At 43.2% G+C, this 17,466-nt stretch overlaps 1 protein-coding gene across 4 annotated transcripts in view; it reads right to left on the bottom strand.

The window, feature by feature from the left end:
* cdc42bpb (CDC42 binding protein kinase beta (DMPK-like)) overlaps positions 1–17,466 on the bottom strand; it is a 236,186-nt gene that overhangs the window by 131,194 nt on the left and 87,526 nt on the right. For all 4 annotated transcript variants that reach the window (XM_070879336.1, XM_070879333.1, XM_070879334.1 and 1 more), the window contains exon 2: positions 1,126–1,217. In XM_070879336.1, the coding sequence (XP_070735437.1) occupies positions 1,126–1,217 (92 nt within the window). The remainder of the gene's footprint in view (positions 1–1,125; positions 1,218–17,466) is intronic.

Below are 17,466 nucleotides of genomic sequence, written 5' to 3'. Positions count from 1 at the left end.
AAAGTTGTATTTTCCCTCACGTTGATTCTCTATTTCAGGACACAGCCAGCTCGGTCAGTAGTGTTGCTACCGAGCTACTCGTGGTGATGGACGTTGCGGTCCTCCACCCAGAGTGCATTTTGCACCCTTGCTACCCTCAGTGCTTCTTCCAAGTCGTGTTATAAGAACATAATAAGAACATAATAGGAGCAGGAGTAGGCCATTCGGCCCCTCGAGCCCTGCTCCGCCATTCAATAAGATCATGGCTGATCATCTACCTCAACTCCACTTTCCTGCACTATCCCCTTACACAAGGATTCACGATCACTAGGTTACCAGACATGGATGGATGGTCAGGCTTCATCTGTACTGTACTGTCCGTGTGCCGCCGCCGCCGCTCCGCGTGTCTGCCTCGCACCAGCGCCGCCGTTGCGCTCAGCCATGTGTTCAGTATGGAGGAGTACTGATTCATCAGCTGAGGGAAGGCAGTAGGTGGGAATCAGCAGGTTTCCTTGCCTGGAGCCATGAGACTTCATGGGGTCCAGAGTCAATTTTGAGGACTCCCAGGGCCACTCCCTCCCGACTGCATACCAAAGTGCACCACCTCTAGTGGGTCTGTCCCGTCGGTGGGACAGGACATACCCAGGGACGATGATGGAGGAGACTGGGACATTGGCTGAAATATAACCGGCAATTGTATAATTGTAGCTCTTTTTTCTTCGAAGACGAAGAGCTGGGCTTTGCGTTGTCACCATATATTGGGAAATGGGATGGGGGGGGGTTCTTCAAATCCACAATCTGACCCAGACAACATTGCTGCCAAGTAGTTACCATAAATTAACAAATCTTGTTGAGAACTGGTGAAGTGTCTCCCTCTAAAAATAGATTAAATGTGTAGGAGTACAATGGAAGACTAAATGCATAAACCATTAGAGAGAGCATCTTCTGACGATACAAGCCAATATTCCAGACTGTATATAATATTCAAATGAAAAAGCTATGACTGCAATCAATGTTTTTGCAGAGAATAGCCAATCACTTTATTGTAGATGGTGTATCACTGCCTAAGGAAGGTGATTTGCAAAACATACTAGAATTTCAAAAACCATTTGATTACAGCAAGACATTATTTGTTTGAATGCTCACCTCACCAAACGCTCCTCTGCCAATGACTTTCAACATTTCAAAGTCATCTCGGTGTAGCCGCAGTTCCTTTACAGTAGAGGTGAATGGTTTCGCTGTAAAGTTCAAAAATGAAAGAATTAGTAAATTGAACATTTATTTCAGAATAAGATTTTTACTGACATGTTGGAAAATTAGACCAAGAATGCTCAAAATTCCACTACTCCACGCCAAGTTTTATTCTCAGCAAAACAAAGCAGTTTAGATATTTTAAATCATCTGATCTGTGCATTTTTAGATTATGAAATCAGTTGCAGTTCATCCCATTTAATGTGTTTTAAACTGGCAGTAAGAATTATATATTCTGGAAATGCTTTGACAGCTTTCATGTGATATTTATGAATGCACCAAGGTCAATAGATATTACCCAAGAATCATTAAGAATTATAAATAACTTTTAAAAAATCAATTACATTGAAAAAAACATTTCAAGTCCAATTTTATACTAGATCTTCCACGAAGCGAAATCTCGGATCATAGATGAGCATTCTTTTCAATAGAAATAATTATAAAGGCATAACCGATGGAACATGAGCTCGTGGTCACAATTCACAAAATTCTGTTTGTGTTGGAGGGGAAGAAGGCAAGAGGAGAGACATCAAAAAGTCAGAGCAAGAGTCAATACTGTGGCATTCTCAAACTCCACCACAAATAGTTTCAGAAGTACGTTAAGAGAAGCCTGGACTTGGTCACTGTCCTCCTGTCTACTCTTTATAATTCAGAGTTGTTTTAATTCTAAGTAAGCAACATTAATAACACAGTAAAGTGGTAATTTACTGCTTAAAGAAAATCAATTTATCAGATAATTTAAAGTTTAATTAAAATTAAGAGTACACTGCATATGACACAAGGGCAAGCACTTCCACAGCCAAAAAACATAAATCCTTGCTAGGCAGCCATACAGCAGTTCGAGGCACAGCCTCGTTTTCTTTTGCTATTGCATGATTTGTATAAAATCTTGTAACACCCTTCCAGTCACTTGTTTTGTGCGGTGTGCATTCAGGAACTGTGTTAAAAAAGTTTAATACTATATATAAAACATAGACAGCATGGGAGAGTTTAATCAACCAAGAAAAGACTTACATTTATGTAGTGCCATTCACGACCTTGGGACATCCCAAAGCACTTTACAGCCAATTAAGTATTTTTGAAGTGTAATCACTGTTTTAATGTAGGAAATGTGGCAGCCAATTTGTGCACAGTGAGGTCTCACAAACAATAATGTGATAATGACCACATAACCTGCTTTTTTAGTGCTGTTGACTGAAGGATAAATATTGGCCAGGACAAGTGTCATGGGATCTTTTACATCAACCCGAGAGGGCAGACAGGACATCGAGTTAACAATTAAGCAACAGAAAGTGTGCCTGTTACTTGATAGAAAAGTTCTATACATTTTTAAAATGCTAATAGCCATGGGCAAACTGCATGGAGCATAAAAAGGTTAACTTTGAAGTAGATATATTCACTGGAGACATTATTTGCCATCATCATCACAGGCAGTCCCTCGGAATCGAGGAGGACTTGCTTCCACTCCCAAAGGGAGTTCTTTGATGGCTGAACAGTCCGATACGAGAGCCACAGACTCTGTTGCAGGTGAGACAGGCATTCGTCGGGGGAAGGGGTCAGTAGGGCTGGTTTTCCGCGCGCTCCTTCCGCTGCCTGCTCCTTGCGTCGAGACTCAAAGAGCTCAACACCCTCCCGGATGGACTTTCTCCACCTCGGACGGTCTGCAGCCAGGGTCTCCCAGGTGTCAGTGGTGATGTCGCAGGGAGGCTTTGAGGGTGTCCTTATAACGTTTCCGCTGTCCTTCTTTGGCTCATTTACCATGAAGGAGCTCCACATAAAGCATTTGCTTAGGGAGTCTCATATCTGGCATGCGTACTATGTGGCCTGCCCAGCAAAGCTGATCGAGTGTGGTCAGTGCTTCAATACTGGGGATGTTAGCCTGGTCGAGGACAATGATGTTGGTGTCCTCTCCTGGGAGGACACTATTTGTATGCTATTACTGAATGTGCTTAAGAGTTTTGCATCACAGGTAAAAGTTGTTGCCATTGTATCAATGACTAGAACAGATACAGTGAGTTGCTGTACTAAGTCTTCAATGTAACGGCCAATTGCACAACTTTCAATTAATGGGTCAGTTGTTAAAAGTGGTGCATTATTCATTTATTTTCAGAGGAAACATAGCCGAGGTGTAAAAGCAGCTGTAGAGCTATCTGTGCATGTTGGCAACGCATATATCAAGTTGCAACAACTGTAATGTAAAACAATACTCTACTTAAAATGACACACTTATTCTACTATTCTGTCGCTGATAGCAGTGCAACTTTGGTGGCAACACAGCAAATCAAACAGTGCTCCTGCTTCCAGCGACTCCGAGGCCAACTGTAAAAAATGATTCTCACTAGTGACTCTGAAAGCAGAGCTGTTCCCTGTGGCAATAAAAATACAAGACAGAGGCAACTGTGTTTTCTGGCCACTGGCAGACTTGACCATGTAAGCCTGGTTATCCTGTATAGGATTTTCTCCGCCATTGGATAAAGTGCAATGTCGAAGAAGCAAAGTCATAAATCACAACTTTAAAATGCATACGTGACAAACAAATATATATTTTTGTCTAGTGTTAACATTGAGATTTGAGATTGAAGTCTCCCTGGTAACAGGTTTGATGGATTCTAACACAACTTTCAAATATATATCGAATTCAGGATGAGTTAAGTTTATACTTGACTGATCCACCATTTTCTTTTGAATCTGAAAGGTCAGCTATCCAAAATACAAACGTCTTGGTCACACTTTTCCAAAATGCAAAACAATTGTTTTTTATATATACGGTCCTCTTAAGGAAGGCAGTTACCAGTTAGAGTCAGGAAAGCATACAACGGTAATTTGAAAAGAACGGACAAGATTGATATAGCTGAAATAGAGAGAAATACAATGTATTTAAAATTGAGTTATAAAAGATTAGATTAGTTCTTAGAGCGGCATTATATTATCTGGTCAGAGATATATAAAATATGTTCTACTGTAAATATACGGAATGACTCCTACCAACGTCTGACTGAAACCCTTTCTAGACTGCATGGCAAGATAGATACGGTCAAAGATTTAAGGAGTTGGAATTCATCTACAAGATATTTTAAAATACAATAGCCAAAATAATATATCATAAAAAGGTTTGCAAAATCACAAAAATATAACATTCATGGCTATGGAATCCCCCTCAAAATGTAAACAAGGCAAGTACTATAACCTTTAATAGAGCAGAACCACTTCTTGAAGAGTTCTACAATGGAAATACAGGAAAAGTAACTGGCCATTCAGCCCTTAGAGTATGTACCCCAATTCAATCCACAGAATCATAAAAATCATAGAATGATACAGCACAGAAGGCAGCCATTTGGCCCATTGTGCCTGTGACGGCACTTTAGTAGAGCTATCCAACTAGTCCCACTCCCCCGCTCTTTACTCATAGCCCTGCAAATTTTTCCCTTCAAGTATTTATTCAAGTACCTTTAGAAAGTTACTATTGAACTTGCTTTCACCTTCCCTTTCAGGCAGTGCATTCCACTGCACATCACAAGAACTTGTATGAATTTTTTTTTCCCCCATGTCGCCTCTGGTTCTTTTGCCAATCACCTTCAATCTGTGTCCTCTGGTTACCTAATCCTTCTGCCACCGGAAACAGTTTCTCATTTATTCTATCAAAACTGTTTATGATTTTGAACACCTCTATCAAACCTCCTCTTAACCTTTCCTGCTCCAAGGAGAACTCCAGATTCTCCACTGAAGTTCCTCATCCCTGGCACCATCAAATCTCTTCTGCACCCTCTCCAAGGCTTTGATATCTTTCCTAAAGCGTGGTGCCCAGAATTGAACACAATATTCCAGCAGAGGCCTAACCAGTGTTTTATAAAGATTTTGCATAGCGTTCTTGCTTTTGAACTCTATGCCTCTATTACTAAAGCCAAGGATCCCATATGCTTTTTTAAACAACCATCTCAACTTGTCCTGCTAGCTTCAAAGATTTGTGTACTTACACCCACAGGTCTCTCTGTTCTTGCACCCCCTTTAAAATTGTACCATTTTGTTTATATTGCCTCTCCTCATTCTTCCGACCAAAATGTATCACTTCACATTTCTCTGCGTTAAATTTCATCTGCCATGTCTGCCCATTTTGCCAGCCTGTCTACTTCCTCCTGAAGTCTGTTACTATCCTCATTTTTTACTACATTTCCGAGTTTCGATCATCTGCAAACTTTGAAATGATGCCCTGTATACCCAATCCAGGTCATTAATATATGTCAAGAGCAGTTGTCCTCGTACCAACTCCTGGGAACACGGCTGCATACATCCCTCCAGTCTGAAAAAACAACCATTCATCACTACTCTGCTTTCTGTCCCTTTGTCAATTTTGTAACTTCACTGCCACTGTCTTTTTAATCCCATGGGCTTCAATTTTTCTAACCAGTCTACCATGGTTGATCTGTACCTCAACTCCATAATCCCTCAATACTCATACCTAACAAAAATGTATTGATCGCGGTCTTGAAAACTTCAAATGACCCAGCATCCGTAGTCATTAAGGGAGGAGTGTTCCAGAGTTCTACTACCATTTATGAGAAAAGATGCTTCCTGATTTCACTCCTAATTAGCCTAGCTATAATTTTATGATTATCCCCTCTGGTTCTGGATTCCTCCAGCAGAGGAAATCATTTTTCTCTATCTACCCTATCGAATCACTACCATTTTAAAGACCTCAATTAGATCATTCATCAACCTTCTAAACTCAAGGGAATAAATGCCAAGTTTATGCAACCTGTCCCTTTAAGCTCTGGTATCATTCTGGTGAATCTGTGCTATACCCCTCCAAAGCCAATATATCTTTCCTGCTGTAAATTGAATGCAGTCCAACAGATGGGATCTGACCAAGATTCTGTACAACCAAAACATTACTGCCTCACTTTTGTACTCCAATCCTTTACATCATAAATGTGGAAATATATATGACCGATTATGAACTGAGTGTGTTGCATTTTGGGATTTTTGACTATTTGGCCTAGGAGGAATTTCAGGTAGTTTATATTACGATGTTGCTTTTAAGTTAAATTTAAGCTCTCAAGGGTTTAAATCCACACACACGTTTTGGGGATGCAAATTAGTATCAGTCAAAGCATCTATCCAAGCTTGTGTTTATCACATATCACATCAGTTTGAGACAATGAGGTATGTTAACACATTCCAAAGAGAAAAATGGAGAACATTTTAATGAGCCCAGCAGGAGCAGCTGCCTGAGAAGACCCCACCGAGGAGGATTGTCACCAGTTTAACTGATAGCTCTACTGACCAATCCCCAGATACAGAGCTGGGGAAGGTTAGAAGTCAGATTATTTGGTTTCTTGTCTAACTAGGACAAATTGGCAGATGAGTGGAAGTCAGGCATAGAAGATGGGAACTCCCTTAAGTTTAGTGTCAATTAGTTTCATAGGATTGCTGGTCAAAAAAGTGGACTTAATGGACAGTGTGGTGTTTTTATTTTCTAACTTGAGGCGCATTATGAAATAGATCAAAATTTGCCGTAAATGTTACTGTATGTTTGAATATTAAATGCAAAATAAACCCACGTTAAAATTGGCCTCATCTCAGTAGAGTTCATCAGTTAGTCCTTCAGATGATAGGATAAATGCACGTAGGAGGATGTTAGATTGCAGTAGTTAATCCGTCATAAATAAGAGTTTAGTTCTGAACCTCTGATCATGACAATGCATTAGAGCGGTTATTGGGCAGTAAAGATAAAATCTAATCAGAAAATAGCAGTAGTAAGCCATTCAGCCCTTTGAGCCTGCACCACCATTCAATATGATTATGGCAGATCCTGGATCTCAACACCATGGGCCCAAGTTTCCACATGATTTGCGCCTGATTTTTAGGAGCAACAGGTGGAGAACAGAATATCTTAGAAATCGCAATTCTCCACATTTTTTTTTCTGCAGTTCTAGTCAGGTAGAACAGTTCTACTTTGGAACAGAATTTTTTCTTCAAAAGGGGGCTTGTCTGGCCACTGACGCCTGATTTGAAAGTTTCCACAGTGAAAACGTACTCCAAACTAAAGTAGAATGGAGCAAGTGAAGATTTTTGTAGAACTGAAAAAACCTGTTCTACGCATTAAAAAATCAGGCGCAGGTTACAAATTAGGCGTCCAGAATGTGGGGGGGGGGGGGGGAAGGGGAGGGAAGGGAAGTCATTAAATTCTATAATAAATCCGTATTTATACTTATACAAATAAATCCAACCTGAATAAACATTTATAAGCAAAGAAAAGATTAAATAAACCATCTTCCTACCTGTGTGAAAGTGCTTCAGGCAGGCCTTTCGGGACCGAAGGCTGAATGGGCCGGCCTAAGACTTCGGGCAGGGCCCGTCCCCAGCACCAGATTTACAGAGAGATGGGGGGGAGGAGGGAAGAGAGATGGGGGGGAGGAGGGAAGAGAGATGGGGGGAGGAGGGAAGAGAGATGGGGGGAGGAGGGAAGAGAGATGGGGGGGAGGAGGGAAGAGAGATGGGGGGAGGAGGGAAGAGAGATGGGGGGAGGAGGGAAGAGAGATGGGGGGAGGAGGGAAGAGAGATGGGGGGAGGAGGGAAGAGAGATGGGGGGAGGAGGGAAGAGAGATGGGGGGAGGAGGGAAGAGAGATGGGGGGAGGAGGGAAGAGAGATGGGGGGAGGAGGGAAGAGAGATGGGGGGGAGGAGGGAAGAGAGATGGGGGGAGGAGGGAAGAGAGATGGGGGGAGGAGGGAAGAGAGATGGGGGGAGGAGGGAAGAGAGATGGGGGGAGGAGGGAAGAGAGATGGGGGGAGGAGGGAAGAGAGATGGGGGGAGGAGGGAAGAGAGATGGGGGGAGGAGGGAAGAGAGATGGGGGGAGGAGGGAAGAGAGATATAAGGGAGAGAGAGAGTGAGGAGGGGGGGGGGGGGGGGGGAGGTCAGGTCGGATCCAGTCCGGGAGCGGGAGTCGGGTCGGGTCCAGTAGGGGTCGGGTCGGGGGGTGGGAGCGCGGGTCCAGTCGGGGAGGCGGGGAGCGGGAACAGGAGCTCGGGTCGGGTCGGGTCGAGTCGGGCGGGGGGCGGAGCGGGAACAGGAGCGTGGGTCGGGTCGGGTCCAGTCGGGGGGGAGGGCGGAGTGGGAACAGGAGCGGGTGTCGGGTCTGGTCCGGAGGCGGGGGGGGGGGGGGGTGGGGAGCGAGTGTCGGGTCTGGTCGGGGGGGGGGGGGGGAGCAGGAGCTGGCTGTGGGAAGAGCCTTATTCACGCAGCCCCAGTGAGGCCATTCGGCCAGGGCTAGGGGTTGCATGCTTCGGGCCCCTCCCACACAGTTCGGCGCCTGGAGCTACTGCACTTGCGTGCCCACTGTAGCGCGCATGTGCAGAGGTCCCGGCACTGTTTTCAGCGCAGGGACCTGGCTCTGCCCCCCCACAGCTCGTGCTGGCTGCGCCTTGGGCCAGAGGACCTGCAGGGAGGTGGAGAATACCGAGGTTTTTTTTAGGCGCACTTTGTGGCGCGAAAAACGGGCGTCCAGGTCGGGACTGCGCCGTTCTAGGCGCGTGTGGAAACTTGGGCCCCATATTCCCGCTTTCTCCCCATACCCCTTTGATGCCTTTTGTGTCTAGAAATCTATCTCCCTCTTAAATATATTCAGTGACTTGGCCTCCACACCCTTCTGTAGTAGGGAATTCCACAGGTTCACCACCCTGAGTGAAGAAATTTCTCCTCATTTCAGTCCTAAATTTCTGACCCCGTATCCTGAGACTGTGACCCTTTGTTCCAGACTTCCCAGCCAGGAGAAACATCCTGCCCGCATCCAGTCTGTCCAACCCCGTCAGAATTGTACATGTTTCAAGGAGATCCCCTCTCATTCTTCTAAACTCCAGTGAATGATCAGGCCTAGTCGACCCAATCTCTCCTCATACGACAGTCCTGCCATCCCAGGAATCTGTCTCATGAACCTTCGCTGCACTCCCTCTATGGCAAATATATCCTATCTTAGGTAAGGAGACCAAAACTGCACACAATACTCCAGGTGTGGTCTCACCAAGGCCCTGTATAACTCAGGGTACAGTTATGGGAGAAACTAGTGAGATTGAACCAAAAGAATATCAAATACAGATCCAAACACTGCAGAACACAAATTTAATTATATTGGTAGTCTGCTTTTTTAGTCTCAATTTGATTTCCAGTCACTCACTTATATAGTTCCACGGGACTGATTTATCTTTTGTGACCCTGAATCTGCTAGTTCAATTAAGCACTTTCGTGAATTTGCAGGTGTGCTCTTTTAGTCAGTAAGTAACCATGGCTGTGCAATGGAGCATTACAATACAAATTACCAATCTTGTGCTACCCAGCATCAAGAGGAAGCTAAGTACTTTCTCCTTTGGAAGGGGGTGAGGGACATTCAGAGGGCACAACACTCCAAGACACGTGTATTTCCAGCACACACACAGAACATAGCTGAAAATTGTTGCTCTACTCAGCCACGGGCTTGTACATGGCATAAAGATAATCATGGAAAGTGAAAAAGTGAAAGAAAAATTAATAAAAGACAGTGAAGCTTTAAGTGACCCTGGACCCAAGTAACTAAAAGCAATAGCCCGGATATTGTGCTAAGAATAAACAGCGCTCACTGTAATTAAGGAGTAAATCAGACAGCAATTTCTGGCATCTGTACATTTTATTGATCAGCCTTGGCTCCATGCTGTTCACTGCTTTTACTGAGCAGCAAGGATGCTGAAAACAAAGGCCCAGATTTTGCAGTGGTAATGGCAGCGAAATGGTCAGCGTTTACCGTCATTGCGCCTCTCAAATTGACCGCAACTTCAGGATTTAACGCATGCGCAGATAAATGCGGAGATCCTGAAGTTGCGGTCAGTCATTCACTGCTCAGACACAGGCTGCATCACCAGCATCGAAGCAATGACCACACTCGACCAGCTCCGATAGGCAGGCCACATTGTCCGCATGCCGAACACAAGACTCCCAAAGCAAGTGCTCTATTCGGAACTCCTACACGGCAAGCGAGCCCCAGATGGGCAGAGGAAACTTTTCAAGGACGCCCTCAAAGCTTCCTTGACACCTGGGAGTCCCTGGCCAAAGACCGTCCTAAGTGGAGGAAGAGCTTCCAGGTGGCCGCTGAGTCTCGTCGCCGAGAGCATGCAGAAAACAAGCACAGGCAGCAGAATGAGCGTGCGGCAAACCAGGCTCCCACCCACCCTTTCCTTCAACGACTGTCTGTCCCACCTGTGACAGAGACTGTAATTCCCGTATTGGACTGTTCAGTCACCCAAGAACTCACTTTGAGTGGAAGCAAGTCTTCCTTGATTTCGAGGGACTGCCTATGATGATGACTGGCTACACTGTGGAACACCCCAGAGCCAGCAATCAATTGAAATCAAGGACAAAAACTTACCCTTTTACGATGGAATATCGCTGTTAAAACCTCCAAAAAGTTTAAGCCTTGTTGAAAGGTGTAACTGGGTTTTTAAGAACATAAGAAATAGGAGCAGGAGTAGGCCATGTGGCCCCTCGAGCCTGCTCCGCCATTCAATATCATGGCTGATCTGATCATGGGCTCAGCTCCACTTCCCTGCCCGCTCTTTAACTGCATGTACTAACTGCTGAACAACCATCCTGGCCTTGAAAAACAAATTTTATATTTGTGGAATGTCAAATTTTTCCATTAATATGATTGAGTTTTTAATATATATTTTTAACGTTTGTTTATGATATTTCAGCTACTATCTTGATCATGTGTATGTCCCAATTTTTATTTTGCTCAAATTTATAGAAAGTAAACTAGAATCTGTATATTTTACTTCTTGGTTTGCTGTCTGAGAATTCTTCAATGTGATTGACTGCTTAGCCAGCTTGATGACATCACTGTTGCTGGACACTTGGGTCATTTGATTTGGCATCAGACTCAAACAAAGGTCGGGAGAGCTGAAATTCACACCTCAAATTACTAGATCTTTGTGGGTAGCTTTCTTTGGAGGTCAATGGCAAGCGCCATCGCTTCGCCGCTGACTGCAAATTCAGGACCAAAGTTTTTGGCAGCACATCATGCCTCTGGACCTAAGCTTTGGAACAACAACATAAATAGCAGCAATCAAAATTCAGGCACACTTTTTAAAAAAAAAAGCAGTGGTTTAGGTAATTCCTTCAAGAAAATGCAAGGGCACGGTAGCACAATGGTTATGTTATTGAACTAGTAATCCAGACGCCTGGATTACTAGTCCAGTAACCATGAAACTACCGGACTGTTGCAAAAACCCATCTGGTTCACTAATGTGCTTTAGAAAAGGAAATATGCCGTCTTTACCCTGTCTGGCTTATGTGACTCCAAACCCACAGCAATGTGGTTGACTCTTAACTGCCCTCTGAAATGGCCTAGCAAGCCACTCAGTTGTATTCAAGAAGATGGCTCACCACCACCTTCTCGACAGCAATTAGGGATGGGCAATAAATACACCTCACAGAAAACACTTCGTAATGAGTATTGCAGGTTTGAAGCTGCTGCCAAATAATGCGAAAAGTAAAAGCTAAAATGACATAGGAAGGAGAGTGAACTGATAGAAGTGCAAAAGGACAAATAGAAAAGGAAAGTTAGCAGAGTCCATGATAAGGAGAATTGACCAATATAAAAAGGAGTACACATTTCTATAAAATGATTAAAAATGTTAACCTTGTTAGACAACAGTGACTTTTGATGTTTAGGCAGTTGAAAGTTAGTTATCCTACAGACCATCTTGGTTTTGGCTGTAGTCCAACAACTTTCACAAATATAAAAAAAATACGTGTTATTTTATCATTTTCTTAATAACACTGTTTCTAACTGCCAGTGAAGACTTCAAAATACAAGAATCAGCTGAATTACTTCTTTGAAGCATTTCTTGCTTTCACTTAAATTTCATCACTGCTGGCATTTTATATTTTGAACATGGAGCTTGAAAGTTGAGACTGTCCAGTGCAAACTGCAGTAAAGTGGATATGTGCAATAAGGTGCAGTTCATGCCATGTCCATTGAGACATTTTTAAAAAGCTGGCTAAATATCTGGCTAACACAGGATTGAGATAATTGAATCTTGTGTGGAACCCAATGACTTCAGTGCTTCTGTACTATGAAAACACATCTTGGGGGCAGCATTAAGATATTTGTAGAAGTGGTGCAATTGGAGGCACTATTCAAAAGTTCCAGCAGTGATCACCAATGCCTAAGGTTTGCCAGGTGCATGCTCTTACAATACCTTTTCCAATACAGCCTCCTAAGTAATGTGCTGAAAGAAATTACAACAGCAGATTTTTGCCCAAATAACTATACAGTGAAACTTGAGGAAAAAATATCACAGGGCCTGGAATGAAAGGGTACAAAAAAAAACAGGTTTTATTTAAAAAATAATTGAACTGTATTGGTCCAAAATTTACTGGCTTCGTGTTTAAGGAAACACTCTGTTAATAAGACTATAATCATTAAAAAGAATCACAAACTTAACTAATCATGACAGACTTACTACAATCTCCCTTTTGGATTTAATACTTTATTAAAAATGAGCACCATTCCCGATAAATTCTGTTGAGCTGAAAATGAATGGATATATGCCAAACAGTAGTTGCCATACTGAGGCAGTCTCACCTTCGACATACAAAACAAACCAAGGACAAAAGACCTATGCATGATTCAATATCTTTCTAGCTTCGAAACTGGAACTATTATACTGCTACCAGAGCTGTACAGTATGATGTCTTTCTATGAAAAATAATTGTTTTCTGTGCAGCACCAACATAGGAGGAAAAAATTAAGCTTCAAGATGATGGTTGTCTTTGTATTGTACAAAACATAAGTGAATGTTCAGAAGTATTGTGACCTAACTGAATAAGATCGTTGGATCCTGCATAATTTCTGTACATATACCAGTTTTTAAAGATTCCACATTTGCTAAGTGTGCCTAAAAATAACAGCAAAATATTTTTGACTCCTTTTCAATTACAAGCTTTCCTCAACTTAATATATATTTTCCATCTCTTCTTCGCTAATCAAGCTTGCTTCCATCAATGCCCTCGCATTGGTCAGAGTGCTACATTAGCAATGTAGGTTGACTTTTTCATCCTCTGTTCACATCACTCCATGGTACCGTTATATAGGTCCCCTAAGTTGCCATTACATTATTACTTCTCTCTTTATGGCAATATGGATAAATTACCTTACTGCAGTCTCCATTTCAAAACCACTCCAAGAGAGATGCACTGAAGTTCCAATACTGATGTAATGGTTTCATGTCCTTTACATAGAAGAGCAGTTATTATGGCCCCAAATTTGGCCCACCCGTTTTTTCGGCGCACTTACGTGAGATGTGCCGACTTCCTCAGATAAAAATGGCGGCAAAAAGTTTCTCTCGCATTCTGGCCGCTCTGTGGCCTCTCCCATGGCTTGGCGCGGCGTGGCAATTCAAATAGGGGGCGGAGCTAGGGCCCTGCGCTCAAGAGTGCCAGCAGCTCAATGCATGCGCACTGGAGGTTTTGCGCATGCGCAGTAGCTCCTCTGCAGCGTGGGACTCGATATCCTGCATCTATCCCAGACAGAGTGGCCTCCCGCACCGGCCAGCCCACTGACTTCCTGGGCCGAGTTAGGAAGGTAGGACTTAAATTTTATTTTTTAAATTATTATTGATGGTTGTGCTTTGTTTAGTGAGGAGAGTTTTGATGGGGATTGGGGGGAGGAGGAGAAGGAGGGTTTTGATGGGGGGGGGGGTGGGGCGGGAGGAAGAGTTTTGATCTTGGGGGGGGGGGGGGGGGGGAAGAGTTTTGAATCAGTGGGGGGGGGCGAGGTGATAACTGTAGCCAGTAATTTTAATGAGCTTACTCAAGACTTTCCTTAACCCGGTTGATGAAAATACTTTCCTATGAGCAGGGGGGTACTTCTATTTTTTATTTGGATATTTTGATAAAATGATGTAAATATGTTGTGTCTCTTTACTTCTTTTATTTTTGTAGTTTAAGCTTCCATGAATGCTTCTGTTGTATAGTAAATCAACTTTGCGAAGTTTGTCATATGTCCTGTATAGCTGGTTGATCCTATTCACATTCTTTAGTCAAGTCATTAAGTGCGTACCTGCGTTGATTTCTTAACTCTCCACAAAGCTTTTCTGTGCGGCCACAAGTGGCCACATATGCTGGCCTAAGTTAATTTGGTGCAACTATTAGCTGTGCAAAGTGGCTTAAATGGCCAAAACAGGCGTAGCTGTCTGGTAATGCCCTGTTTTGAACAAAACTAAACTAATCTAAAAAAATCCCAACTAACTCACTTATACTGGCACAAATTGAATGTGCAAAATGTGGGATTTTTAAGATACTCCAGAAAAATCAAGTTGCTCCTAAAAAAAGAGCGACCCCAAATTTGCACAGTAGGAAAGGAAAATGCAGCAACCCAAGTGACTTGTTCAAACCTTTGCACGCCCTGTCTTTTCTGACCAGTTTTCCTGTATATTTTTCCCATAGACACAAACATGCATATCAACAAAGTATGAAATCAATGAAAATGAAATGTAATTACTTTTTAAGCTATCTGGAGTTTTATAATAGGTCAAATGAGTTTGATTGTGCTATGCTGCCATTACCATGCTGCTCATTGGTTTATGGTTTCTTGGTAGCAGCTACATCCAGGTTGCTTTCATCTCATTTTTGACCCATAGATAATCATAGCAGCTGACTCCTTTCATCTCAGTCAGTCTGAGAATGCATAACAACGGTAAGCGGTGAGATTTTGGAAGCAGCGCAGCCCTGGACAACGTGGACCATTTCCCATACCTCGGGAGCCTCTTAACAAGAGCAGACATTGATGATGAGATTCAACACCGCCTCCAGTGCGCCAGTGCAGCCTTCGGCCACCTGAGGAAAAGAGTGTTCGAAGACCAGGCCCTCAAATCTGTCACCAAGCTCATGGTCTACAGGGCTGTAGTAATACCCGCCCTCCTGTATGGCTCGGAGATATGGACCATGTACAGTAGACACCTCAAGTCGCTGGAGAAATACCACCAACGATGTCTCCGCAAGATCCTACAAATCCCCTGGGAGGACAGGCGCACCAACGTTAGTGTCCTCGACCAGGCCAACATCCCCAGCATTGAAGCACTGACCTCACTTGATCAGCTCTGCTGGGCAGGCCACATTGTCTGCATGCCAGACAAGAGACTCCCAAAGCAAGCGCTCTACTCGGAGCGCTTTCACAGCAAACGAACCAAAGGTGGGCAGAGGAAACTTTACAAGGACACCCTCAAAGCCTCCCTGATAAAAGTGCAACATCCCCACCGACACTTGGGAGTCCCTGGCCAAAGACCGTCCTAAGTGGAGGAAGTGCATCCGGGAGGGCGCTGAGCGCCTCGAGTCTCATCGTCGAGAGCATGCAGAAATCAAGCGCAGGCAGCAGAAAGAGCGTGCGGAAAATCTGTCCCACCCACCCCTTCCCTCAACGACTATCTGTCCCCACCTGTGACAGGGACTGTGGCTCTCGTACTGGACTGTTCAGCCACCTAAGAACTCATTTTAAGAGTGGAAGCAAGTTTTCCTCGATTTCGAGGGACTGCCTATGATGATGGAACTGAGACATTAAAATAACTTGTTTACTCTTTAAAAATGTTTGAAAAGAATGTTCGTGCTTATTGAAGCAATCAAAATGTTCAGCAACAACCTGAGGCTAAGATCATCTAGCCTGGTACACTGACTTTCCTTTCTCCTAGCGGATGGGAAATGTTTTGATAAATAATACGGCTGCAACATGTTTTGATGGGTGCGGAGGGAGCAGTAAAGAAAATACTTTACACTGAAAATATGTCCTCATCTATTAGTTTCTTGCCCCCTTGAAATCTGATTAGAATAGTTGTGAAATTTCTAGAAACATTACTTTAATCAATTAATTACTAGAAATCTTACTATTAAAATTCCATTCAAGTATGAATTTGCTTTTCATTAAAGAAACAGCACAACAAAGACAGTGATCAACATTTAAATGCTGTTAAGAAGGTGGGTATGTTATCTGTGGCCTCATATAGACTAGTTTCAAAACAAAGGTAACTGTCTGACAGCTGTCACTGTTGTATATACACATCCCAAAGTAGAGCTAACAGAAAAATAAACTAGTTTCCAACCTACATGTGCGTCATAAGTATAGGATAGTACAGAGCTTACAGTGAGTTACAAAGTATTATTTTAATCAAGTGGTTTTAATAACATCCTAAGCCATAAGTGCACAGCTGGAGCAGCTGAAGAACTTTTAACAAAATGATGACTGAATTATTGCATTATGCTCATTGCCAGCTACTCATTGCTTTACAAGATAGTGTATAGTTCCTTAAAGATACCCTGGAAATGTAATTATTTTTACTAAATTAAAACAAGTTATCAATCCATTTTTATGAAGTGCCTTTAACAGCAATGCAGAGGATATCATGCAGTTCCTCCTGCCATCCAAAAAGTGTCTACATTCTATATTCTGCTATATTTATAAATTCCATAAAACATTGGCCCGGGATTTGCAGTGGGTAAAAATGGCATCCGCTGTTATTACCCTTTTAAAACTGACCATAACTTCAGGATTTGGCGCATGCGCATCCTAACACGGAAATCCTGAAGTTGCGGTCAGTCATTCACTGCCCCAACACTGGTTGTGCTGTGGCCCCCCCTCCCCCATTTAACTCTCCCCCCAACAGCCGGAAATCCTTTTTAATAAAAACATTTGCAGGTTTGCCTATTCTCCACGCAAGAGCCCCAATATTTGTTTGGCTCTCGCTAACATTTTTTAATATAAACAGAAAATGCTGGAAATACTCAGCAGGTCAGGCAACATCTGTGGAGAGAGAAACAGAGTTAACGTTTCAGGTCGATGACCTTTCGGCAGAATTGGAAAAAGTCAGGGATGGGGGGGACGGGAGGAAAGAACACAAGGGAAGTCTGCGATAGGGTGGAGGGCAGGAGTGATTAAATGACAAACGGTATGATTGTACAAAGAAAAAGGCGATGGTAACAAGACAGATAAAGAAACAAAAGATGGGTCTAGAAGAGGTGTAAATGGGAATGGCAGAATCATCAACAGCTACCATGTGAAAAAATAGGGGCATAGTTTAAGGTCTGAAATTGTTGAACTCGATGTAGAGTCCTGAGGCTGTAAAGTGCCTAATCGGAATGCTGAAAGGGGAGGGGAGGGGATGATGTGTTTGGTGGAGGGATCATGCTGGAGATGGCTGAAATGGCAGAGGATGATCTGTT

The sequence above is a fragment of the Pristiophorus japonicus genome, chromosome 4, assembly GCF_044704955.1.
Source record: "Pristiophorus japonicus isolate sPriJap1 chromosome 4, sPriJap1.hap1, whole genome shotgun sequence".
NCBI classification, from domain to species: domain Eukaryota; kingdom Metazoa; phylum Chordata; class Chondrichthyes; family Pristiophoridae; genus Pristiophorus; species Pristiophorus japonicus.
This window is presented reverse-complemented; position numbering and strand designations above follow the sequence as displayed.